Source organism: Danio aesculapii, chromosome 23 (genome assembly GCF_903798145.1).
Source record: "Danio aesculapii chromosome 23, fDanAes4.1, whole genome shotgun sequence".
Taxonomy (NCBI): Eukaryota; Metazoa; Chordata; class Actinopteri; order Cypriniformes; family Danionidae; genus Danio; species Danio aesculapii.
The window spans coordinates 20,782,403-20,808,013 of NC_079457.1; the positions used below are offsets into that span (position 1 = coordinate 20,782,403).

A 25,611-nucleotide genomic window follows, 5' to 3' on the forward strand; every position below is an offset into this window, starting at 1 on the left:
GAGGGTATCAAGAGGTCGCTGAGCAGTGTGGGACGGTGGCGGACTGTGTTAATGTCTGCCTACTCATTGGTAAGGTGCGTGTCCCCTGTGTCCGCTTCGGTCGCCCGTTTAGGAATGCACCCTATGGCACAGGCGCTTGAGTAAATCGTGAGGAAGGCGCGTGAGGAACGAACTCGTTATTTTCGGCGCTCGCGCTGTCATTTTCACCCGTCGGCTGACAAACGTCGGAGCTTGCGCCGTAATTGTCGATGCATTGATAGCTAGCTAGCCAGCTAGTTAGCAGGAGAACTAGCCCATTCTGAGGCTAGCCAGCTTTCATCACCGAGCGCTCAATAAGTTCAGCTTCTCCAACCGGACCGCCTGCTGTCTGCGGATCTATTCTGGTGTATTAGCGAAGTACTCGATCAGCAGAAAGGGTGCGCCGAGGGGGGCAGAGGGAGAGCACGACGGAGGCGCGGTGAGCCAGGAGCGGCCGATGAGTTCAGACCAGGGCGGAGAGCCGCAGCTGCAGGAGGAGGCTGAGCCGGGACCCAAAACCCGTGGGGAGGACGAGATCGCACCCGGGACCGGGGGAGACTCAGGCGTCATGGTGAGTCGGGGCCTCTTCACCCCTCCCTAATCGGTCTCTGGCCGTTGCCCTTCTTAAAAATAGGGTCATAGGAAGTATGATCGCTCGCTATATAAGGCCATCGGTCGGTTCGCACAGCTCTGACATCACCTAAACTGCAAGCTGGCCATGTTGTGGAAGACGCGTCTTCTTGTTGGCAATTGACAGGATGATTCATTAATCTCCTGGCTGGACCGTTTACAAAAGCCATTTCTAATCTGCGCATCAACTTTTGCATCATGTTTGTGGTTTTAAGATTGCTCACATGCACAAGCGACAGACAACCTGCTTTCTCTAAGTTCCCCAAAACCCACGTGAACCCCAATGACAGACTGATAGAAGACACACTGACAGTGAATGGAGAAGTGAGGCTGACAGTCAGTCCCTCACGTTCTTATCACTATCTCGTTTTGCCTGTTTATGTAAATTGTTCTGTAAGGAAGGAACTATTAAAATTGTGGACGGACTTGTGAATATATATGTTTAGTGCAATTATTGACAAGTCTGTTTATATGATGAAATTGCACGTGAAGCTTATATGTCTATACACAAACTAAATCCTGTATATTGTACAGAACAGAGGAAGTTTGAAACGACATGACAATTATAGGGTGAACTGGCCCTTTAAGGCTGTCGAGCTTGACAGGAGTTAACCGGCTAAATTAGCCCATATGCTAGCGAAGATGCACATTAAAGCATTTTGCTTGCTTGTTTTAAATTCACGCACACTTTAGCTTAGAGATACTTATATTAGTCGATAAGCTGAGTAGTGAAACACGCAGTAATTCAGCAACATCCATTCAGAGGCCTGCTTTCATAAGCTTATTCACGCAGTCATATGACACACATGAGCTCTCGCGGAGTTGAAACCCGACTGGAACAGACGAACTTCAAGTGATATGCTTATATCACTGACTTTGGAAGTCAGTGTAGTTTTTTTAAAGTAATAATTAAGTTTTATTTTTCTAAGCATGCTTGGTTGTAGCCCTCTTTCTTAATTATACCAAAGATTTCCTGCTCTTCAGGTTGGGAGGACCCGTAGCAACAGCGTTTTTCGGGGGAATGACTAGGTCTGCTCTCTGCCTAAATGACCACTTCTTCAGGTTTTTCTGCATCCAGAAACCCCTTTTCATAGTATTCTTGAGGGTCTTTAAGTGTTGTTTGTCTTACAGACATAAAGCTTAACAGCTGTTTTAGATTTATGTGGAGGATGAAGGTTAGGAAGCAGGTGGCTGCTCTCGATGGCGCCCCCGTGGCCATGTGAAATAAGCAGGTATCACGCAATTTCTATTCAAAATATTAGACGTAAGTATACACCTCAGGCTTTTAAAATTTGTTTAATTTAAGTGTGAAGACTTTATAAGGTGGCAGTTTGTTAATGTTTGCCATAATATGGCTATTTCAGGTGTTACTGAAAGCGTTTTGAACAAAATGAAAAATGTTAATGATGTGTTATTACAACAGTGTTTTCTACCACTGCATGGTCATTAGTGTGTGGGGGAGTGGGAAGTGTAAAACTGGAGTGGAGATGGAGCAGAAGCATATCTTAAAGGGGTAGTGCACTCACAAAGTAAAAAATCTTCCTCAGGGAATCCAGTATGTAGGTGACTTTCTAGGTAGTACATTAAAGGGCACATATTTTCCCCCTTTTCAAGATTTAAGATAAGTCTTTTGTCTGTTAAGTCTCAGCTCAAAACATCCACCAGATTATTTATGAACCCTTTCAGAATATCAGATTTTCTTCTCTTACGCTATGTAGCTGTTTTTGTTGCCTGTGCCTTTAATGCTAGTTCTCCCTGCCCGCTGTTCCCACGTGCCTGTCAGAGTGTGCCTCAATCTCTGCCTTGGCTGCATCAGTTAAACAGCAAAGTGACAGACATGAAGGAAGCAGATCTCACGTAATGTTTGTGAGAATCAGTACAGTAAGAACTAGTCTTGGGCGGTATCCAAATTTTGATACCGTCAAACCTTCTCCCTATTTTACCTTAGTATCCGGTATTACCGTGCATAATAAAAAATTATGATGTAAGGCTCAGACAGCATCACCAAACTGTTGGCTTGTGCCTAAATCATTCAGAAACTGTTCGCGGTCACCTGTTTGTCTTGTTCGTATTAGAGATCTGTGCGGGACTGACACCCTTGCTATTTTTAGATCCCGTGGTATGCCATATTACCGTATTACCACCCAAGACTTGTAAGAACTTTACAACGATTATTATTATTGAGTCGATGAGAATGATGAGTCACACACAATGTTGTTACAAAATTATGCACACACACAGTGCATGCATTTAACTTTGCACTGTTTTTGCATGCAAATGTGACAGGATACACGTTAATATCCACTGCTGTATGGATATCCGTTATGTTAATGTACAAAATAAACCTAATTTAACGTCCACAAACCGGGATCAAAGTGTCTTTTATAATTGTTCTGACACGCGGCTGTGGTGATAAAGACGGTAAAATCGCTGTAATTCATTACAAACATTTTAAAAACCTTTGTAACTCATTCTTGATCACATTCGATGATGATTGATGATAACAGAGGGCTAAACAGATCTTTTAATCCCAGTTGCTTTGTGCACGTCCTGTCTTGTAGATATGATTATACGTGTTTCTGCAGAAACTTGTTAATACGCGGCTGTCAATCAATTTGGTGGGTGATGAAACCACACTCCTACATCATGTTGCGGTGGGCTTCAAAATGGGAGGGATTTGGATCCTATTTTAACTTCAAGAAATGTAAAAAGGAGACTTTTTGTGTTTACATCACCCCAATATGACAGTGGATACACTATACCTACACACAGTTCTGTCCAAACAGCTTACAAAAGATGATTTTCATCTTGGGTGCTCTTTAAATAAACATTTTTAACTGAAACCGGGATCTGTTAAATGCAAGTCAATGGCTACTGTAGGTCTGGGCGATTAAACAATATTATATCGAATCACTATACAATTTATGTCTACAGTGATAACAGTGATAAGCTCTGGACTTTTTTTACTCTATATCTAAGAGCCAATCACACAGCAGAAATGTGCAACAATGGGGATCTAAAAGTGTGCTGTGCCTGTGATATTAGAGAATTAAAAAAATATATTGGTCGGAAATGTAATGCCATATAGATAATGCCAATAATAGACCCTCTAATTTTTGTGGTTTCAGTCATTGTTGGGGTACACTTTTAAATCTGGAAGCATTTACAACTTATATCAAATTATATATCGTTATCATTCAATATGAAAAATAATCATTGAGATTGCATTTACCATATCGCCCAGCCCTAGGCTATTGGTACTTTGAGTTAATAAAAAAACTCTTCAGGCAAAATAAAATGAAAGCTGATACTCAGAGGTATTATAAAGTGAAACGATCTGTCTATACAGGAAACTAAATATTATTTACAACATCACTGTTATTCCACAGCCTTGACAAACAATCCTGAGTGCCTCCACATCAGTGTGGTGCAGCATAAGGAAGAATTTGTGCTTTTTGCAGACACATTCACATCTGAGCTGACACTGTTTACAACAGAGAAGACATTTAATAACAAACAAACATCATTATGTGTGTTTGTATCATTCTATCAGACTGTCATGAATTCACTCAGAATCATTTGCAGAGGCTGTGGACTAAAGAAATTACGGTTGCTTGCACAGGATGATTGTTTCACTTTACAAAACCTCAGTGTATTGCAGGAGGGGTCTGTGTTAATTTGTTTTTCCTGTGTGTGTACTTTTTTTTTGTTGTTAGTTATTATATATTTTTCTTACTGTTGTAGCTGAGCATCATCTGCACTACCTGACAAAAGTCTAGTCGTCAATCACAGTTGTGCAAGAGCAACAAATAATAACTTGACTTTTAGTTGATCATTTGGAAAAGAGGCAGAAGGTAGATTTTTCCCATGAATCATCTGTTGAACTGCATCCCAATCTTCACTAATACTGCAGAAGACCCATTGGAACCAGCATGGACCCAAGATGCTCAGAGAATCAGTCAAGTTTGGTGAAGAAAAAAATCATGGTTTGGGGTTACATTCAGTATGGGGGCATGTGAGATCTGCAGAGTGGATGGCAACATCAACAGCCTGAGGTATCAAGACATTTGTGCTGCCCATTACATTACAAACCACAGGAGAGGGCAAATTCTTCAGCTGGATAACGCACCTTCTCATACTTGAGCTTCCATATCAAAGTTCCTGAAAGCAAAGAAGGTCAAGATGCTCTAGGATTGGCTAGCCCAGTCACCAAACATGAACATTATTGAGCATGACTGGGGTACGATGAAAAAGTAATTGAAGATGAATCGATAGACTATTGATGAACTCTGGGAGAAGGCTTTCTTTGCCATTCCAGATGACTTTATTAATAATTTATTTGAGTCATTGCAGAGATGTATGGATGCAGTCCTCTAAGCTCATGGGAGTCATACACAATATTATTAATTATTTTGCCACTGCACCATGACTTTATATTCTATATTGTACATTATTTCTGTTATGTGACAAGACTTTTGTCTCAGCAAAGTCAGACCTTATGGTTTTAATTAAAGGTTGTGTATAATGCTATTCTAAAAAGGACGAAGTCACTTACATCATGGTTAGCCTGATGGTGAGAGAATTAACAGTGAAATATAATTCTGCTAACATACATATGCCGTTTCAAAATAGATACTAAATACTTTCATCTCTTGATTGATGCAAACTAACTGGCGAGGTCCTGTGTAAAATGTAAGCTACTTCATGTTAATTATTTATTGTATACAAGCAAAATCTCACTGTCCATTGTGCTGCTGCACTGGATATTGATTTGACCTGTGACAGCTGTCTGGTTTTAGGGTGAAATGTAGCTTCTTGCAGGTCTAAACTGACGTTCAATCTTCCTCTTTCTTCAAGCAAGATCTATTGGCTGAGAATGACTGAAGCCTTTCTGCAGAAACTGCTGCTTGCTTGATTGACCAGCCTTGTGACCAATAATTGTTTGGCTGTTTATTTGTTGTAGAAAGAAGTCCTTGTCTTTCTGCGTTTGAGTGTCCATGTGCTGACTGAAAATGGTGACTGATTATGTATTTTAATGTAGGGCTAGGGGATATAACACCGATCTCATATATTGATATTATTCATCTCTTATCCTGACAATTAATATAAATATACATGTGTATATATATGTATGTGTATATGTATGGATGTGTATATGTATGTATGGATGGATGTATGGATAGATATAGATAGATAGATAGATAGATAGATAGATAGATAGATAGATAGATAGATAGATAGATAGATAGATAGATAGATAGATGGATAGATATGGAAAGAAAGATAGATATTATATCACTATTACCTTTACTATAAATGCAAACAATTAACTGTTAAATATATTTACCACAAGGAAAAAATATATATTTCCATCTAGTTATATTGTACAGCACTATTTTATTGTATTTTGACAGCATGACCTATATTTTAATTAATTTGTTTAGTTTTTTCCATTTAAAAAAAGTAGCACTGTGATATTAGAACAATGTTGTAAAAAAAATGATATTATAATGTATATTTATTTTGCGAGGTGAAATCAGATAAATCACTTTAGAATGATTGGGTTGTTTTGATCGGGAGTGCATCTATATAAATTTGAAACAAGTTATGTGAATATATGCAGCAGAAGAAATTAAATGAACCATGACATATGGTCTAACAAGGTTCAGACACAGAAACTGAATATGTGAAAATCAATTCATCTTAGCCACAAGTGATAAATATTCATTTTTCTATGTTATGTCATGTTAACTTCCAATTATTGTTGTTGTTGTTGTTATTATTATTATTATTATTATTATTACTAAAGTATCATCTTTCACATCTGGTTATACTTGGCGTTCTTTGCGGGGTTTTTATGTTGCTTTTGAGGGGGAAATTGAAGTAATGTCAAGGAAATGCAGGTTAAGTGGGCTCATCTGCCATTACTCTTAGTGTTACCAAAGAGCATAGAATCACCAAGAGGCGACACACTTGTGCGATTTGGAATATTATAAGTCTGCAAAATAAACTATTAAAAGTGCTAATGATTGTGATCGTAAGTGTTGTATTGTCGTCTTTCAGGTTGTATTTTAGCTTTAATGCGCTTTTTAAATTAATAAATAAAAAACAAAGCAGCTGCTTGCCATCGCGACAACAAAAAGATCCAATGGACAGCCGACCGCGTTCACTCCAAAATGGCAGAATCCGGAGCTGTTGCTGGGCGCTGCTGTTGCAATTGAACGTTCTATTGAGTGTCGCCTCTTGGCCATTCTAAGTTCTTTGGTGTCACTCAAGACCTGTAAACAAACCTTGTAGTCATGGGAACAACACAGGAAGCAGTTTACAGGCTTTTCCTATAAAGAGGAACCGGAAATGATTTGAATATTTCATAAGGACCCTTAAATAAGCAATGCCACCATCCTCCAAATATGCGTGTCTTATAAAATCTCTGAAGATTTCAAAACAAACCTTCTGATTTAATGAATTTATTGCATTTTCTTCTGTTGTTGCAGGTCACTGCTAAAGGAGCTGGTCTGAACCCTAATGCCAAGGTGTGGCAGGAGATTCCTGCGACACAAACTGAAGCTCCTGTTGATGGCACTGTGGCCTCCCCCTGGTCTCAGAACAGTACGGCTGAAGGTAAAATTTATGTTCATTACATTCTTCATCTTAAATGCAGCATGTGTGAGTGTTTGCTCTAACAGTAAGACCATATAATGTATAACCTGCAAAAATATTGTGTAGATAGATCAATGCTGAATTGATAGTAGTAAGAGATTATTGCAAATAGTGAATGCTTTTGATGATATCAGGCAGTAATGTGGCTTATTCAGATATCTCTGAGAGAATATTAGCTGAAAATCCAGCTGAAAATTTAGGGTGCATCTCAATCAGCTCCGTTGTTCATCAGTCAGGGCACCGATTGGGAAGTCAGCCATTTGAAGGGCGGTTTTAATAGCAAATTTTTCCAGTGCACTAAAACGTGAATCATGTGAACCAATTCTCCAAACAAAGACAAATGAGAGACTGTTATTTAAACTTATTTATATTTAACCATAACCAAACATGGATAGACGGGTGCAGAACGATATAGCAAGAGTTCATAATTGAATGATATTTTAAATGTGGCTTGTACAGTTGAAGTCAGAATTATTAGACCCCCTGAATTATTTTTTCCCCAATTTCTGTTTAATGTAGAGATTTTCTCAACACATTTCTAAACATAATAGTTTTAATAACTCCTTTCTAATAATTGATTTATTTTATCTTTACCATGATGACAGTAAATAAAGATATTTTTAATTATTTAACTATATTGCACTTTAAACATACTTAATAAAATTATTATGTGAAATGAATCAGTTCTGCTGTTGTTCATAAGGTTTGATGGACTTTCTCATGTCACCATCAGTTTTCTTTTGTGCCTTACTTCTTTCTGACTTTACCAGTGCCCAAATTCATGTACACAACATACTAATTCATGACCTTGGATGCTTTGGATTTGATTGAAATTCATACGTAGTCTTAGTCGGTTTTACTTCCACTTTCTGTGGTTCTGAACTGCATAATGTGGTTAAAGACTTTTTCTCCAGCATATGTCTTTTGCAAAGTTGCAAACTGCTTTGTGGTTTAAAACCGAAATCTTGCCAACACACCAATATGAAAGTTTTTTTTTTTTTTTAGTTACCTAGTAAATCCTAGCTTACAAAATAATGCATAATTCATATGCATAATTTCACATAATAAAAGCATATAGAAATAATTGAATAACTTTGTAGCTAAATATGTAAATTAAGTATTAAATAAGCAAATAATAAGTAAATCATCTGACTGCTGGGTTGGTAAGTCTCTTGTAAAGCTGCGTTTGCTTGATCAAATATTTAGTACAATATAGAGTACAAATTCTAATTGTGTATAGTTTGTATTATGCACGTTTTTATTTTTGTGTTTTAAAATGGCATTTTTTTTTTGTCAGCTGAAATTTTAGCAGTCATTACTAGGCCAGTATAAGTTTCAGACGGTATGATAACCTTAAATAAAAATACCACGGTTTAAGGTATTACTGCTCTAAAACAAGTTCTTTTTAAATGTCTGAGTAAAAAAACAACAACTTTTTTACTATATTGAACACAAAATATTTTATTTTATGAAGCCTCTATAATATTTTGGAACAGTAAACATGTCAGGCTAAATGATTAAAATAAATCATAACACTTCTGCTGTCTTCATTGACTTCAAAAACAGATTTCTTTACAACCCAAAAAACATTTATGGCCTTTTCCACTGAGTGGTACGGTACAGATCGGTACGGGTCATCTTTGTCAGGCTTGCGTTTCCACCGCCAAAAGGCTACCAATGATACAAATTTTTGTGGACATGGTGTATGACAGAAGGTTTCAGTCGACATTATTCTCACTCAAGAAAATGTCAAAGTAAAGCTGTACAGGTCATAATATAGTTAGTTAAAAACAATTAGTTTAAAAATCTTCAGCAATATTATTGTTATAACGAAGTTCCGGACACTTCCTACTCTGTTTATTCGTCAGACTGTACGGTGTGTTTGTTTTGATCGCCCCCTGTCATTTTAAAGAATATCTCAACGGCTAATGCATCAAGTATAAAAGCCTCATCCATTTTGTGGGGTGCGCGCACAGTTAGGTCCGCAGCACCAGGCAAAATATCACTCAGTAGAAATGGGCCATTAAAAAAACGTACATATACCTAACTGTGAGAGTGTCAAAGGTCGATCTGGCTGCCCTGGCGACAATGCTGTCTGCCTTCAGCTCCGGCGGCGAGAGCGTCAAAATTCACTACATTGATCTCGTATTTAAAGGGGCCGTTGCAGCATATCATATCAGGTTCATTTCTGCATAAAACATGCATGCTAGTGTGAAACTGTTGCGCACCTTTTATAAAATTCAATTAACAATGGGAGATCAAGTTGCATGTGGTATGGCTTTGCTCCACTTAATTATCCAATGTGTAAATATGTCTGAAATATTCTGAAGCAGCAATACTGTTTTGTATTGTTGTATGAGATTCCTGCTTTTTTTACAGAAAAAAACAAAACATTAATGCACATCAGTAACTCGCCAGTAACTTTTGTTCCTGTAAGAAAACATTGGAAATAATTGGAAATCCGGCGACCACGATAATCAAACCCTTGGGAACCACTGTGGTCGGAACCAAAGTTCACACAACTGAGTTTTCTGAACTCCTCAAGCGGTGGACTTCTACATTCTGATTGGTTGCTGCGAACCGCGTCATAACTCTGTACCATAAAGTTGACTTGATTTGAACTCTCCTCGACTAACACACTGGCAAATATGCGCCGTGCTGCTGCTCGATGCTTATCGCCACCGGCTCCCATTGAGAATGAATTACTTCTGGCTACTTTGACACTCTCGCCGCAGAAAACAGAAAATTTTAGCAGTTTTAAAACCTTGACTTTCCCAAACGCAGTAAACCTTGAAACCATTTATCGTCCTGTGCCCAGTCATTACTCAAGTTTCACAATAGATTTAGGTAATCATTGTAAAACGCTGATAATGTGCTCAAAAAACATTTCTTCTTTATGAAGTTTAATTGTTTTTAACACATGTTAATATCAGTGATGTCTTCATTTTCACCCTAAACTGTAGCTCAAAATATTGATTTGTTTTTATTTTTTCCAGTGTATGTGACAAAAATCTGTAGCTGTTACATTATAGCTACAGCTTTGTCCCACTTAAATGTCTTGAACACATATGTACATCCAGTGGAAATGTGAAAAAAGAATAGATATATGGATATTAAATCATTTGTATGTTTGTTTAATAATTTGTTGTTGTTGTTTATCTCTGTATTCCTTTAGATACCGCTGTAGGGAAACTGTACACCCCGGGCTTCTCCGCTCTTGAGGACAACAGCACTTCTGCTACTGTAGTAGGTGTGGTGAACGGTATGGATCCCCCTGACCAAAGCTTCCCAGTTTGTGAGCGCATTACAGCAGCTAATGGTACGTTGATGATTCTGAAACATGATATTGTGCTTGTCTAAATCCATCCTCTGATCTGGTGTTTTCAGACAGCATACACATGCCGCACACTTACTTTTAATGTTTACGCACTTTGTTTACCCGCAGTGGATTCTAAGCTCCCCGAGGAACAGCCTGTCTCTGAAGAGTCTTTGCGTGAGTCTCTCAAGAAAGAATTGGAGTTTTGTTTCTCCAGGTAAGTGCAGGCCTGTAATGCCAGCTTTCAATTTAATGCGACTAAGTAAACAGCACTTTACAGCCAGTCTTCCCATCAGCTGCGTTTACTGATGCTCCTCTTTCATCCCAAAGGGAAAACTTATCAAAGGATCTTTACCTAATATCTCAAATGGACAGTGACCAGTTCGTCCCCATTTGGACTATTGCCAGCATGGAAGGAATCAAGGTCCTTACAACTGATATGGACCTCATTTTGGATGTCCTGAAATGTACGTGCTTGTCTAGCATTTGTTCACTAATTTATTTTGGTTTAGTTGAATGAACGCATATTAAACTGGCTTTGAATGCCCACAGCATCTCCTATGGTTCAAGTTGACGAAAAAGGGGAAAAAGTGCGGCCAAATCACAAGCGTTGCATCATCATTCTGCGAGAAGTCCCTGAAACAACACCTGTTGAGGTAATAAATGTCCTCACAAAGTATTGACCTTATTCTTCCCGTAAGCGTGGGCACCACCATTGGAATCTTTTTGGCTTGAAATTTCCTGTGACATTCAAGTAGTTTGACCACTTTGTTTATTGTTTCTAGACATTTCTCCCATAGGCAACTGAATCGAAGTTCTAAAACAATCGCAAAAACGAGTGTATTTCCACTTTTCAGAATAAGATCAATAAACCTGGAATATATGGGCTCATGCTGGATTCTCATATGTGTATGTTTGGGGTTTTTTTTCACCAGGAAGTGGAAGCCTTGTTTAAGAATGACAACTGTCCAAAAGTAATAAGCGTGGAGTTTGCACACAACAACAACTGGTACATTACATTCCAATCGGATACAGATGCTCAACAGGTAGGAATTTCTGTTTTTGTTTAGTGTAAATCCTCTACATGTATACAGTGGTCCCTTGTTATTCATGGAAGTTACTTTCTAAAAATAGCCCGCGAAAATCCACGAAGTAGACAGCTTTATTTTTGACAATTATTATAGATGTTTTAAGGCTGCAAAACGCCTCACTACACACTTTATTCACTTTTCTCAGGCAGGCATTAACATTTTAACACTTTATCTCCTGTTTAAACACTAAAGTTCAAACCTTTATAGAGAAATAAGTTTAATATTATAGAATGAAAACAAAGATGAAAACCGGTTGTCAGGCGCAGACATTCATCGCTGTCAGCAAAAGGTTCATAAAGCTTTTTAGCTTTTGTGCGGATAATGTCGGCATCCAGCATAATGTTCTTTTTCCTGCAGTCACTTATCCAAAAAAACTAAAGCAGACTCCATCTTTAAGGGGGTCACACAGAGGATGTGCCAGGCACATGACTGTTGGAAGTAACGCACACTGGATGCGGACATTCACATGTTATTAAAAATTAAATTATTTAGATGGCGCTCTGTGGCGAGGCAGACATATGAACAGTGTCCTGAGTCGTAGCTGGGCACCGCAGACAGCCACCGACCTGTGGCGCTGGTGTGTATTTTGATATAAACCTATGTTTACAATTCTAAAATGCATGGCGTTCTTTACGATGGTCTTACTGTGGACAGTTACAGCCCTTTTTGCGTGTGTTGAGAAACACTGCTAGCGATCGAAGATTTGTTAATTTGACAAGCTGAGCACATTCTGTTCTGAACTGGAGACACGGAGGAGATTGATTGACAATGTCTATAGCAAATCAGGACTCAGAACTCATGCACTGTAAAAATTTTTACAAATTTTTTAAAAAGCATGTAAAATTGCACTAAAAAAAAATCTGCAAAACTGTCAGTCTGTGAAAGGGGAACCACATAATAGCGAGGGACCACTGTGTCTATCTATCTATCTATATATATATATATATATATATATATATATATATATATATATATATATATATATATATATATATATATATATATATATATATATATATATATATATTATTTTATCTAAAAGGGTCCAAAAACCATTATAACAGTGTTTTTCTGACTTATGTACTAACATTATCTCAAATGTATCAAAGGATTTTTAAATCTAGAGAAAAAACCTATTTTAACTAGAAAGACAGACGGGGTCCTGTTTTGCCATGCTAATGATGTCACACACCTTCGATTTCTGATTTGGTTTATAGAAAACACCAAAGATGCTTTAATATTTTGTTTTATTAGACTGCACATATATCAGCATTTTAACAGAATTTTAAAATGTATTTAGTATGACAAAACAGCGCTGCTGCTTCCCCATGTGGTCATTTATGGAAAGAGCATGTAGTCGACTGGCACAATAAAAGTTCTAATACTTTTGTTCTGCATCACACTCGTCTCTCATGATCAATTGCTATAACACAACAAGTTTTCAGTGCCAAGAAACTTTGGCACATCCACCATACGCGACACGACTGAAATATTTAAAAACTAGCCATTCATTTAAATACCAGCCACTGCACGTCCAATGAAACGCTAATGTTTTAACCTAATTAATACATATTAAACCTCTTAAACATTATTTATAGGCTACTCAGGAACTGATGTTGTTGATTTTGTTAGCCACAGTTCTGACTTTCATTTTCAAACTGTTTGCTTGTTTTCTTATTTTCAAGATCTGAAGTAAACCATCTGCTGCTGCTTTCAGTAGTATGGCAATAAATATCCCATAAAATGGGGTTTAAGCTCACATCGGGAGTATTTAACACTAAATAAAGCATATAATTTTTGCCTGAGGGTGTCATTACTAGTAGTCGTAGTATTTGCTGTGGTTTTGCTGCAAAATCATGGAAAGAGTTCACTGTCTCGAAAAAAATTATCTATACTTGAATGTCTTATGAACTGGTGAATAAAAAGAGTAGCCTCTACAACCAAGGTTTTGGAATATCCAAACATCAATCTTTCCATAGGTTTTAAAGTCGTGGAAATAAAAAGATAAAAATGATGAATGAATGAATAAAAAGAATTTCTGAAAACAAATTTGTGCATCATCGTCGCAGATGGTCAGGACAAAACTCCTTTTAACATAAAAAAGATAGCTTCTATTGCATGTTGTGGGGTTGCGCATCGTATGTTAAGACATGGTATTACTACCATGAAATTAAGATTTTAATACTTTAGCTTATTCATGAACATGATTTGTGCAGGAGTCCCATAGGATGAAATAAAAACATGCCCTCTAGTGGTGTAAATTACATACTGTAAACGCACTTAGTTGTGGCATCCTTACACTGCACCATTGTTTGTGTGTTTGTTTTTAAATACTGCCTTCAAGTGTCAAAAATTGCATGCTGTGCTTTTTAAACAAATAGTTTACATTTTGGATTTGAAATTTAATTGAGTTTCTTCAACTCCATCCAGGCATACAGATATTTAAGGGAAGAAGTCAAGACATTTCAGGGAAAACCAATCATGGTAAGATCTTTTGAAAACTGTTGTCATGTAATTTGACATTAAGTGGGTTCTTACCTTTTGTGCGTTCTCTTATTTCCAGGCCAGAATAAAAGCCATCAACACATTCTTTGCGAAGAATGGCTACCGCAGCCTGGACTGCAGTGTGTATCCTCAGCAATCACACACTCCACCCCAGTACAACTCTCCGCTGTTCATGCAGCCTGTTTACAGCCCTCAGCAGCAGTACCCACTCTACGGCATTGTACCGCCTACTTGGACGCCGTCTCCTACTCCATACTTTGAGACTCCCCTGGTAAGACTTTCATTTTCACTATACGTGCACCTGAAACGATAAGCCAGTCATTTATGTCATTGTAAAATGTATGTTCCATTATTTGAATTGACAGTGATATACTGTTTTACAGGCACCTTTCCCTAACAGTGGTTTCAATGGATTTAGCTCACCTGGACACTACAAATCTGGCTCAAATTCCCTCAACCTTAGCCGTCCCTTCAGCAGGAACCGGTAGGTTATTTTGGGCCCTTTCGTTTCAACTCCTGTTTGTTTTGCATTAACTGTGAAGCTCTAACCTCACTATAATAAACAGTTCCAGAAGTAAAAAATCCTACTTGTTTTCTTCTCCCATAATTTATAACAATTAGACAAATAATCTGTGAGCTAGGTAAATGTTAAATCACGATTTCAGTCCACTTTTGAAACCTTAATTATTTAGCAGTGGAATTGCTGTTTAAGATATATTTTGTCCACAGTTGAAAATAAAGAACTAAATAAATCAGAGGCAATAGACTTCCATATCGGGATAGTCATGAATTACAAGTGAAATTGTAGTTGCCATCAACATACTTTTCATTGACTTCCTGCTCCACTGAGTTCTTACTAATAGTACTTGTGTGTCACTGAGCACATGCAAATGTAGAGCATCATAAAATAGGAAGGAAGGGTGTCTGTAAAACCCAATACAAGTAAGTAGATGCAAAAGACTTACTTGAATGAACCAAGTTGAAGCAGTAATGTGTCTCACTGAAAATGTTTGTCAATACCATTTTAAAAATGAGGCCCATGTGTTCTTGAAATACATAATTCCACATTTTGCAATACAGATTTGTATAACACCATTGTTTTTCATTGAATTGTCTTTCACAAGGGCTTTTCACTCGTTAAATGGTTAACCCTGGGTCGTCCTAAATCCCCAGCGTTTCACACTGTACATTCCTAAACCCTGGGTTAACAATCATATTCTCATATTTGTGGTGTAACTGTTGTTGATTTTTGCATCCTGTCAGTTTTAAAAAATGTAGCTGCATTGATTTTTAACTGTCAAGAACACAAAGATAAAAGTTCAAGTTAATGAAAACAAGGAGCAAAGTATGTCATTTTGCCATCTCCTGATCACTCCAGGTTAGACGCTTTCCGTCTTTTAACATTTCTTATTTTCTCTTACTGCTGTTGACAGTCTATTTAAAACGTCCAGCAGAAACAAGCTAATGTCGCACCTTTTTCACACTTAACAAACTTAGCAGCACAATGAAGGGTTAACAACACTTTTTTTTACCTGATGCCAAAAGTTATGGTGGCCGTGAGATCTAAACGTGCTGCAATTTAATATATGCTTCAAATCCTCACAACGCAAACACATTTTTAAATGATGCTCTGCATTTTCACACAAAGCAAACAGATAATAAAACATGCTGCATTTTCACACAACGCAAACAGATAATAAAACACGCTGCATTTTCACACAACGCAAACAACTTACAAAAACGCACTGCATTTTCTCACAACACTTTCATAGTAAGCAACACTATGTTTCAAGGAGACCCTAAAACATGAAAGACTGCAAATGCTAAAGACACGGGAATCGAGATGTTAAAATAAACAAAAAAACTCACCTTTCAAAATCACCTACAACTTCACTGAGCAATAGTCACGGCACAGCGAGGTCCGTCACATTTTTGAGTCCCCTTGAAACATTTTCGCTGTTCCGAAGTTGTTTGCGTTGTGAGAAAATGCAGCAAGTTTTATTTATTTGTTTGCGTTGTGAGAAAATGCAGCGAGTTTTCTTCATTTGTTTGCGTTGTGAGAAAATGCAGCGAGTTTTCTTCATTTGTTTGCGTTGTGAGAAAATGCAGCGAGTTTTATTCATTTGTTTGCGTTGTGAGAAAATGCAGCGAGTTTAATTCATTTGTTTGCGTTGTGAGAAAATGCAGCGAGTTTTATTCATTTGTTTGCGTTGTGAGAAAATGCAGCGAGTTTTATTCATTTGTTTGCGTTGTGAGAGAATGCAGCGAGTTTTATTCATTTGTTTGCGTTGTGAGAGAATGCAGCGAGTTTTATTCATTTGTTTGCTTTGTGAGAAAATGCAGCGAGTTTTATTCATTTGTTTGCAATTGTAAGGATTTTCAGCATGTGTGCTGTCAAATGGATGATCTTTTTATAATATGCTGGTGTTTTTTTGTAATTGCAGATGTTTTCTAAATTGCAGCACGTTAAGCTCTCTCAGCCACCATAAAATGTGGCGTTTAGACCGACAATAACGCAAGGTTAAGCACAGTGTGAAAAGCCTTAGTGTTTGATATCCTTATTCTTTGATTTATTTTTATTTTATTTTTTATTGAACTGTTTAAGCCAGTGTTTGTAATATTACAGTTCAATTTGTGTCCAGTTGGGCTTTTTTTAAAATTATACAGCAATTGAAAAAATTCTCTATATCAGGGGTGTCCAAACTTGTTGTCCTGCAAAGTTTAGTTCCAACCCCAATCAGACACACCTGCGCTAGCTAATCAAGCTCTCTCTAGGCTTTCTAGAAACAACCATGCAAGTGTGTTGAGGCAAGTTGGAGCTAAAATCTGCAGGACACCGGCCCTCCAGGACTGAGTTTGGACACACCTGCTCTTATGTTTTCGGAATCAGGGACACTATTAAAAAATCTTACAAATACCTTGATTGTAATAAGGAAAATTATTATTATTATTATTATAATTAGTATTTTGCTTCAAGAACACTAAGAGTTTCCTTGTTCAGCATTGTAATAGTGTAAGAATGTAGGCAGTGACAGTGGATCAATTGGATTTTGTTTTACTGTTTCCACAGTGTTCCACTCTATTCCAGAAAGAATGTAATAAATGCCTTCAGGTACAACTTCAAAAACTTCATGTATCAACAATCATCAATCCATTCTTACGGTCCTTTTGCTAAAAAAAGCAGCAATTATGTTCAGCTCTCCAGCTAAGGATATTCTGGTTCACTAACAAAATTAACAGGGAAGGATTGTGGGAAAATAATAAATTAAGAGAGTGGCACTATGATGATTATTGACCTACTCCAAACCATCTTTCAGTCACCCAAAATGCATATTATGCAACCTGTCAGAAACAGAATAGCCTTTTTCTTATCAGTGCATCTAGTTGACTCATATGCACTTCAGCAAGTTTCATAATTGCATTAACTAACATTTATTTTGTGTTTAAGCCGTGTTTTTACTATATCTGTGCTCACACTAACAACTTTTTATGTTCAATCATCTTGTTAAGCAGTGTTCAAATCTTCCTGTTTATTTAAAGGGACAATTGGATTAAGGGCTGTCAACATTTAATTGATTAAATCAATTATAAATGTTGACTTGTTCAAAATATGTTACTTTATGTTACTGATTTACAGCCCTAATTTAAATGCCTGAAGTGTTTTTACTGTGGCAGAAAATGCAGTTTATGTTCACTTTTTTTTTTTTAGGACTGGGCGAAATGGCAAAAATCCAACCTCAATAATTATTTCCCATATTGAACGATAACGATATACATATAATGATATACATGACATACAAGTTGTTAATGCTTACAGATTTAAAAGAGTACCCCAACAATGTTTGAAGCCACAAAATTAGAGGGTCTATTAAATGGCATAACATTTTTGACCGATACATTTAGATGTATACTTTTAGCATACTTTTAGATTCCAGCATACTTTTAGATTCCAGTTGTTGCACAATTGCATAGAGTAAAAAATTGTTTAGAGTAAAAAAGTCCAGAGCTCATCATTGTTATTGACATCAATTTTATCGCGATTCTACATAATATTGTTTATCGACCCAGCCCTACTTTCTTTGCTTTAAACCATTGCATGCTGTCCATTTATTTGAAAAGCTGTCTTACATCTTTACATCCATATTTGTAGATGTTTGGCATAAAGCAACATATTTGTAAGACGGGAAACACTGTTAGCAAGTGTCATGTGTTCTTCTCTTTCTGCTCTCGGAGTAGGAACCATGTGAAGCCTCAGACGAGGACTAACGATGGACTGTCTTCCACTGTGTCCCCGGTGGCTCTGGTGGATGGACTGTCTGGCCTGCACAGTCCCCAGCCTCCCTCCAGCGCTGGACCCGTGCTGTCATCCGCTGACCTCAACTCCTCTTTTCCACATCTAGCTTCCAATGAGCCAACCGATGATGGCACCATGGCGGGACGAGGAAGGTTTGTCCACTTTTATTCATGCATAATGTCACTGCTGCATGAAATTGGTGTTTCACTTCAGTTCATTGCGTCTGTAAATGTTGTGAAGGCTAAGCACACGATTTAACCTATTTTTTTTTTACCTTACAATAGATGTTGTAAACAATTAGATGATTATTTGATAAATTAATTGCATATTAAATTTGATGGAGAAATTATCCCCAAAACATTCATTGTGTTGTGTGGGAAGAATCAAGTAGATATTTATTGAATGTATTTTTTATGATTTTTTTTGTTTTTTCATTCAATAGAATTCACTGAATGTTTTTCGATGGTGTTTTGATATTTTAATCTACAATCGCCTTTTTCTAGCTATAGTTTTAGATGTGATCAGTTAATTGTCTCAAACTCAAATTCGCAGGGGGCCATTTTAACATTCAAGCACAGGAAAAAAAAGTGTAAACCTGATGTAATTGATGCACGCAGACATTCTTGCCCAGAGTATCAAATCTCCTTTTTGTTTCTTATTGTACATATTGAAGGGGTAGTTTAAATTGCTATGAAAATACTACAATTTAATAATAGGCATAATAATAGTAATTATTATGTCCCAATCAATTGTTGCTTAACCAAAAGTTCAACAGATGGCGTGAGACAGCAGAAAAGAGTTTGGGTAACTTTGTTGACTTTACTGGCAGTTGTTCTTCTCAATATCATTTTTTTTTGTAAAACTACAACAAAGAGGGGGAAAGTGTGTATATGTTTACTTTTACTTTAACATGTTCAATTCAGCCAGCAGTCAGTTTTTACTAATGCACTTTCTTTATGCAAATCTTAAAATCCATATATGGAAAATCTATTAATTAGACCATTTTAATCGAATATTAGCAAAATGATCATATTTACACCTCCATCATAACATGTACGCCATAAAGAGGTGTTTGAACAACCATAAACAGGTGATATAAAACTGATTATAATCAAATGACTCTTGCATATTTACAAAATAGAGCTTTAGTAAAAATAGAGCTCGTACGGACATGTATTTCAACGTATAAATAAGCCCCAAAAATAATTTGCATGTGTCGACTGCACGCTGAGAGAAAGCGAAAGTAACCCGAATATATAGTACAGTACTTTAAATGTCCAATAGGGGGGTTCAATAATATGAAAGTGCGTGCCTTGAGGGACTGATATCATCTTTCAGTGGGTAAAAGAGTTGCCAGGATGTGAAAGGTCTTTTATTATATTTTATTAATTGTATTTATTTATTTAATGTACTAAACAACTTCTCTAAAAACCCTGGGAGAGTTACTGGTGGTTATCACTAGACATTTGAACTTTTTTAAAACTTTGAGGAAAAAAAAGATTATATTGAAATCAGTGTTGATGAAGTTACCTATGATGGTTCCTTCGATAAACAATAATGCCTTTTTGTCAGATAAAAATATTAATTCCTTTAAAAAAGTTTGATGTCTTAAAGTTTTGAGTAGTAGTTATATAATGATCATAATTGTAATTTTACCTCATTGTAATTGTAATTTGATTACCTCAAATGTGTAATCCTTTAATTCTGTAGCCTCTAAACTAATGAAAATATGGAGTATTTAGCTTTTTGGTCTTGTACTTTAATTCAAATTTGTTCAGATTGCACATTTTATAGATTAAATTATTCTTTTGTTTCAGGAGAACGACATACAGAGGCACTCGAAGGCGGCGAGATGATGACCGCACAACAGTAATGCATTTGTTTTTGTGTTGCTGGTTACAGTTAAACCCCTTTCTATTTATGTCCTCTTAATTATTTTTTGTCTTATTTGTGTCCACAGAGACCAATTCCTCTCTCTCAAGTGAAGGTACCGCCCCCTAAGTTTGACCTGGCTGCCTCCAACTTCCCTCCGCTGCCAGGCTGCTCTGCCAGTCCGCAGGGGGAGCCTGTGCTGGAGAACCGCCTCTCCGATGTTGTACGGGGCCTGAACAGGGAAAAGGTTGGTTGTTAAGAGAACTGCCTCGTTACGCCAGTCAGATTGTTTTTTGCTCATTGCTTCTTGTTTCATTTCCCTTCAGCAGCAGGATTCAAACAAAGAGTCCACTGTGAGTCCCACAGGCCCATCCTCAGAGGAGACCGTCTCCAAGCCCATCCAACCTGTAGCCAAGATGAATGCTCACGTCCCTGATACCGTCACCCCCAGGTGTGTGATCGTTTCAAATGGCTGGCATTCTGATGCTTGTTTCTATCAACGATTTTCCAATATTGACATGATTAAGACAATACTTATTATACATACATACATGCATACAAGCAGTGCTTTACATGAACACCCGCCAAATGCGGGTAGATTTCAGCAGTGGCTGGTAAGACAGACATTCCCACTAGCCTCTTTGGCTGGTTGAAAATAATTTTCCCAGATAATAATTCTTAAAAGGAGGATTCGACAATAAGGATGGTTAAATATGCATGCAAAGGCGATCTTAGAATGGAGAAGCAACATGACTGACAATAATAATTGCGTTCGCAACTTTGCATGAGCAAAGCAGGTTAATACCAAATGAGAGGATATTCACTCACGCTAACAGCTGAGGTGATGCGCGCGATTGCTTATAACGCGTGCGCGCTCCCGTTTCCTTTCATTAAGCAACTGTATCAAGAAACACAACTGATGCGATCGGTTCTCTTTCAAATAGACTAGACAAAAAGTGATGAACATGCAGTCTTGCTGCTTTCAAGATTTCCAGAGTTGACTTATTGTAAGCAGCGCCAGTTGCTTTCGCTTTAACCATTCTTTGAACAGATTATTTATGGGTCTAACGTTAACCGTGTGTGTGATCATCCTTTCATTATCACATGGTATGTTTTTTTTTACCTGCTTTGCGTTAATATGGTTTAATTAGCATTTTTTACAATAACATTGCTTTAATGGGAGATTAACTCCCCATTTATGCGTAGTTAACTGGTGATCTGGGACCTTTAGCCAGGACAGATTACTGTGCATATGTTTTGTTAAATAAAAAGTATAGTTTACAGCTATTTTGCTTGTTTTGACACATTTAAAATTTGTGGCTGAAAAATGATTAATTGTTTATCTTTGGTGTGGTCAGAGATAAATTTGGTAAACCCTTCATTTTGAGCACTGAAATTATGTGAAATAAAAACTAATTGTAATACTATGAAACCATGAGCCATTTGCTCATGATTATTGAGCAAGCTCATACATGACACACAAAAAGTGAAATGAATGAGGAGGCATGTGGAGATAACGCAAAATCTAAATCAAGTAATTTTAGCATGGCGAAGTCATATTTATGTGTGTAAAATATATTTTCCCAACAAAAAAAATGTGGCTAGTGAAAATGGCGAGTGGCTAGTAATGTTTGAAAACTACTAGCCACAGTGGCTGGTGATCAAAAAAGTTAATGTCAAGCCCTGCATACAATACTTCAGACTACTACTAAATCTTCTAAAGCTTTGTATTATATATGCCAGGCTTTACTAATAAACAGTAGGCCACCTGCAAGGAACTGGTGTGTATGTAGAATTTGCCATGTGCATATGAGGCTTGTTTGCTGTTGGTTGTAATTGGAATTAAAACCACACTTTGTTGATGAAGCGTTAGCAAACACTTGAGCAGCAACACTACAAACATACATTTTTGTGTGTGTGTTTGTGCTTGCCTTAATTTATATTTCCCTAAACATGTATAATCAAAGACTATAGAATACACGAGACATGTCACTCGTATCATTTTGAATGGGAAAAAATGTAACCGTAAATATGGCGAATAAAGCCCTGCCTACTAGTACAGGAGCCAATCATCGATCGATATGTTGCGAATAAAGCCCGCCTTCTATTACAGGAGCCAATCATTGATCGATATAGACAGATGATACACCGGGGGAGGGGCTCGAGTTTCTGAGTTTCTGCAGATTTTGTGTGATTCAAAACGTTTAGAAGTGATACTAAAGAGACAGTTGTTTAATTTTGTTGATAATTCCTAATACGAAATTTAATCGTAAGCTTGGCAAGCAGTTTTGGAGAATTTGATGTTTCCCCATTTACACAGAATGCCTGAACATACTGCCCGAGAGGTGTTTCAGAGATGGCCGCCGAGTGAAATGACTTGCCTTAAAGGGACTTTGGTATAATGCACATGCATGATGTCATCATTTTCAAAGACTCTCGTTTTCGGGTGTTTACAAGGACATGATTTGGGCTGAACTATAAATCGCAGTATTCTATGAAGCTGGCTCTGCAATCAGCTGTGAGTCTCCAGAACCTGTGTTCAGCTGGGGCAGCGTTAACTACACCAGTGTTTCCCAACCCTGTTCCTGAAGGCACACCAACAGTACACATTTTCAACCTCTCCCTAATCAAACACACCTGAATCAACTTATCATAACATCAGAAGAGACTCCAACACCTGAAGGATATGGGTCAGAAAAGGGAGACATCCAAAATATGTACTGTTGGTGTGTCTCCAGGAACAGGGTTGGAAAACACTGAACTACACAAAGACATAGTTCGCCAAACTACACAAAATATGCATGCAAATAATCATTCTGCAATATTAACAGGTGTTTGCATAGCTTCTCGGTAAACTACAGCCTTTTGTAGTAAATGTTGCTAATGTTAAACCCGAAAGCACATGCAAATACCACATACAGTTGAAGTCAGAATTATTAGCCCCCTGAATTATAAGCCCCCTGTTTATTTTTTCCCCAATTTCTGTTTAACGGAGAGAAGATTTTTTTCAACACATTTCTAAACATAATATTTTTAATAACTCATTTCTAATAACTGATTTATTTTATCTTTGCCATGATGATTGTAAACATATATTTTTCAAGACACTACTATACAGCTTAAAGTGACATTTAAAGGCTTAACTAGGTTAATTAGGTTAGCTAGACAGGTTAGGGTAGTTAGGCAAGTTATTGTATAACGATGGTTTATTCTGTAGACTATCTAAAAAAAAATGTAAAGCTTAAAGGGGCTAATAATTTTGACCTTAAAATGGTTTTTAAAAAATTTAAAACTGCTTTTATTCTAGCCGAAATAAAACAAAAAAGACTTTCTCCAGAAGAAAAAATATTATCAGAGATACTCTGAAAATTTCCTTGCTCTGTTAAACAATTTGGGAGATATTTAAAAAAGAAAAAAAATCAAAGGGGGCTAATAATTCTGACTTCAACTGTGTAATGACTTAAAGGTTACTTCATAGCTTCAGTCGAGGGTTTGAATTAAGTCCTTCTGTGAAATTATGTGGCTTCTTACACAGAGTAAAGCATGCAACGTTTATTTAACAGCATTCTAAGCAGTGACAAAGGCAGTGCATCATTACATTTTTGTCATGTATTTGTTAAGTCTGATAATTACGAAGGTGGAGCAAAGGGTAGTGTCGCCTCACAGCAAGAAGGTCACTGGTTCGAGCCCTGGCTGGTTCAGTTGGCATTTCTGTGTGGAGTTTGTGTGTTCTCCCCGTGTTCACATGGGTTTCCTCAAGGTGCTCTGGTTTCCCCCCACAGTCCTAAGGCATGCACTATAGGAGAAATGGATACGAATCTAGTGAAAGTAGTTATCTTGTGTTTATCCTACTTAGCTATTGACCTTATTCTGTGATGCGGAAGTACGCTTGTTTTTTGTGATTGTTTTAGTACTTCCGATTCCGCTACCTTTGCGAGAAATGACTAGGAATAATAAACAGCAGAAAACGATGAAACTACTCTCTCTACAAACAAGTGTTTCATGACTATACATAAAAATTAAATAGTACAGTAAGAAAATATCAGTTTGCAACAGCAAGCTGCACAACGAGCCATTTTTAACGTACGATAATCAACGAAAGGGAATCACACCGAAAAGATTCCAATGGATGCGCCCGCTCATACGTTAGTACAAGGTCAATAAAGATTATCCAAGGACTGGTAATTTCTGGTTTTCTTCGGGGAATATTTGGTTTTTCTGTGCAACTCGCGTGAGAGAGTGCCCGCTGGCCTTTGGAGGAAATTTACTACTGATCACATTACCATACTTTCCACATATGATGTGCAAGACAATTTTGCTAAATCACAAATGCGATTACATGTTGATATATTGTTCAGCCCTAGGCATGACACTAGCCGCATTGTCAAAAACGTCCACTTTGTAGCCCGTTTTTACATACGTTTTCAGCCCCCAAATCAATGTGAAGCTTTTGTAAAGTTTTAAATGAAACGCGCAAAGCTGTCTATGGCACCCTGCTGAAGACTAACTGGATGTTGATATGTGAAATTCTGGAGGAACTGTCAGATGGCGTTTGCGTGGGGATGTAATGACGTGCCATTAATTGTTCTGTGTACTATAACATGTAAAACGGGTCTTATTCACTAATGTCCATGTGAATGCCCCAGTGTCTGAGTTCTGTTACTTGTGTTCTGTAGCTCCAACCACCTGGAGAAGAAACCGGAGAAGGTGGAGCCTCCAGTCTATAAAGAGCCGCCTGTGACCTCTGCCCCCATCGCAGCCGTTCAGCCCGCCCCTGCCCCAACAGCACCTGGTCCTAAGCTTCAGCCCAGCTCCGCCCTGCCTGCAGCCCCCCAATCTAACACTGCCCCCTCCAGTACCCCGGCGCTGGTGAGTTTAGCTTCTCTTAGGCCAATGATTATATTTAGAATAGCAAGTAGTCAGCTGGAAGCGTGTCTACAATCTGGGATGTAGCTTGAAGACCCCATTTCTTACCTTTCTGTTTGTTAAGCGAAGACCTATACTCTGTCTATCTATCTATCGTTCGATCTATCGTTAGATATATCGTTCTAATATTTCTATCTTTCTATCGTTCTATCTATTGGTTGTTCTATATATTATTCTGTCGTTCTATCTATCTGTTGTTCTATCTATTGTTCTGTCATTCTATCAATCATTCTGTCATTTTGTCCTATCTATCTATCTATCTATCTATCTATCTATCTATCTATCTATCTATCTATCTA

The 25,611-nt window shown here is 37.5% G+C and overlaps 1 protein-coding gene across 3 annotated transcripts in view; it reads left to right on the top strand.

Moving 5' to 3' along the window:
- LOC130216925 (la-related protein 4) overlaps nucleotides 1–25,611 on the top strand; it is a 29,861-nt gene continuing 4,250 nt past the window's right edge. The window contains exons 1-16 of one of the 3 annotated variants that reach the window (XM_056448860.1): nucleotides 1–589; nucleotides 7,143–7,269; nucleotides 10,484–10,627; nucleotides 10,754–10,841; nucleotides 10,955–11,091; nucleotides 11,177–11,280; nucleotides 11,560–11,670; nucleotides 14,146–14,199; nucleotides 14,279–14,491; nucleotides 14,604–14,704; nucleotides 17,291–17,332; nucleotides 18,457–18,666; nucleotides 20,332–20,383; nucleotides 20,475–20,633; nucleotides 20,713–20,837; nucleotides 25,063–25,255. In XM_056448860.1, coding sequence (XP_056304835.1) covers nucleotides 476–589; nucleotides 7,143–7,269; nucleotides 10,484–10,627; nucleotides 10,754–10,841; nucleotides 10,955–11,091; nucleotides 11,177–11,280; nucleotides 11,560–11,670; nucleotides 14,146–14,199; nucleotides 14,279–14,491; nucleotides 14,604–14,704; nucleotides 17,291–17,332; nucleotides 18,457–18,666; nucleotides 20,332–20,383; nucleotides 20,475–20,633; nucleotides 20,713–20,837; nucleotides 25,063–25,255 — 1,974 coding nt within the window. In that variant the 5' untranslated portion in view covers nucleotides 1–475. The remainder of the gene's footprint in view (nucleotides 590–7,142; nucleotides 7,270–10,483; nucleotides 10,628–10,753; nucleotides 10,842–10,954; nucleotides 11,092–11,176; nucleotides 11,281–11,559; nucleotides 11,671–14,145; nucleotides 14,200–14,278; nucleotides 14,492–14,603; nucleotides 14,705–17,290; nucleotides 17,333–18,456; nucleotides 18,667–20,331; nucleotides 20,384–20,474; nucleotides 20,634–20,712; nucleotides 20,838–25,062; nucleotides 25,256–25,611) is intronic. The other 2 variants (XM_056448861.1, XM_056448862.1) reach the window with 2 other exon arrangements.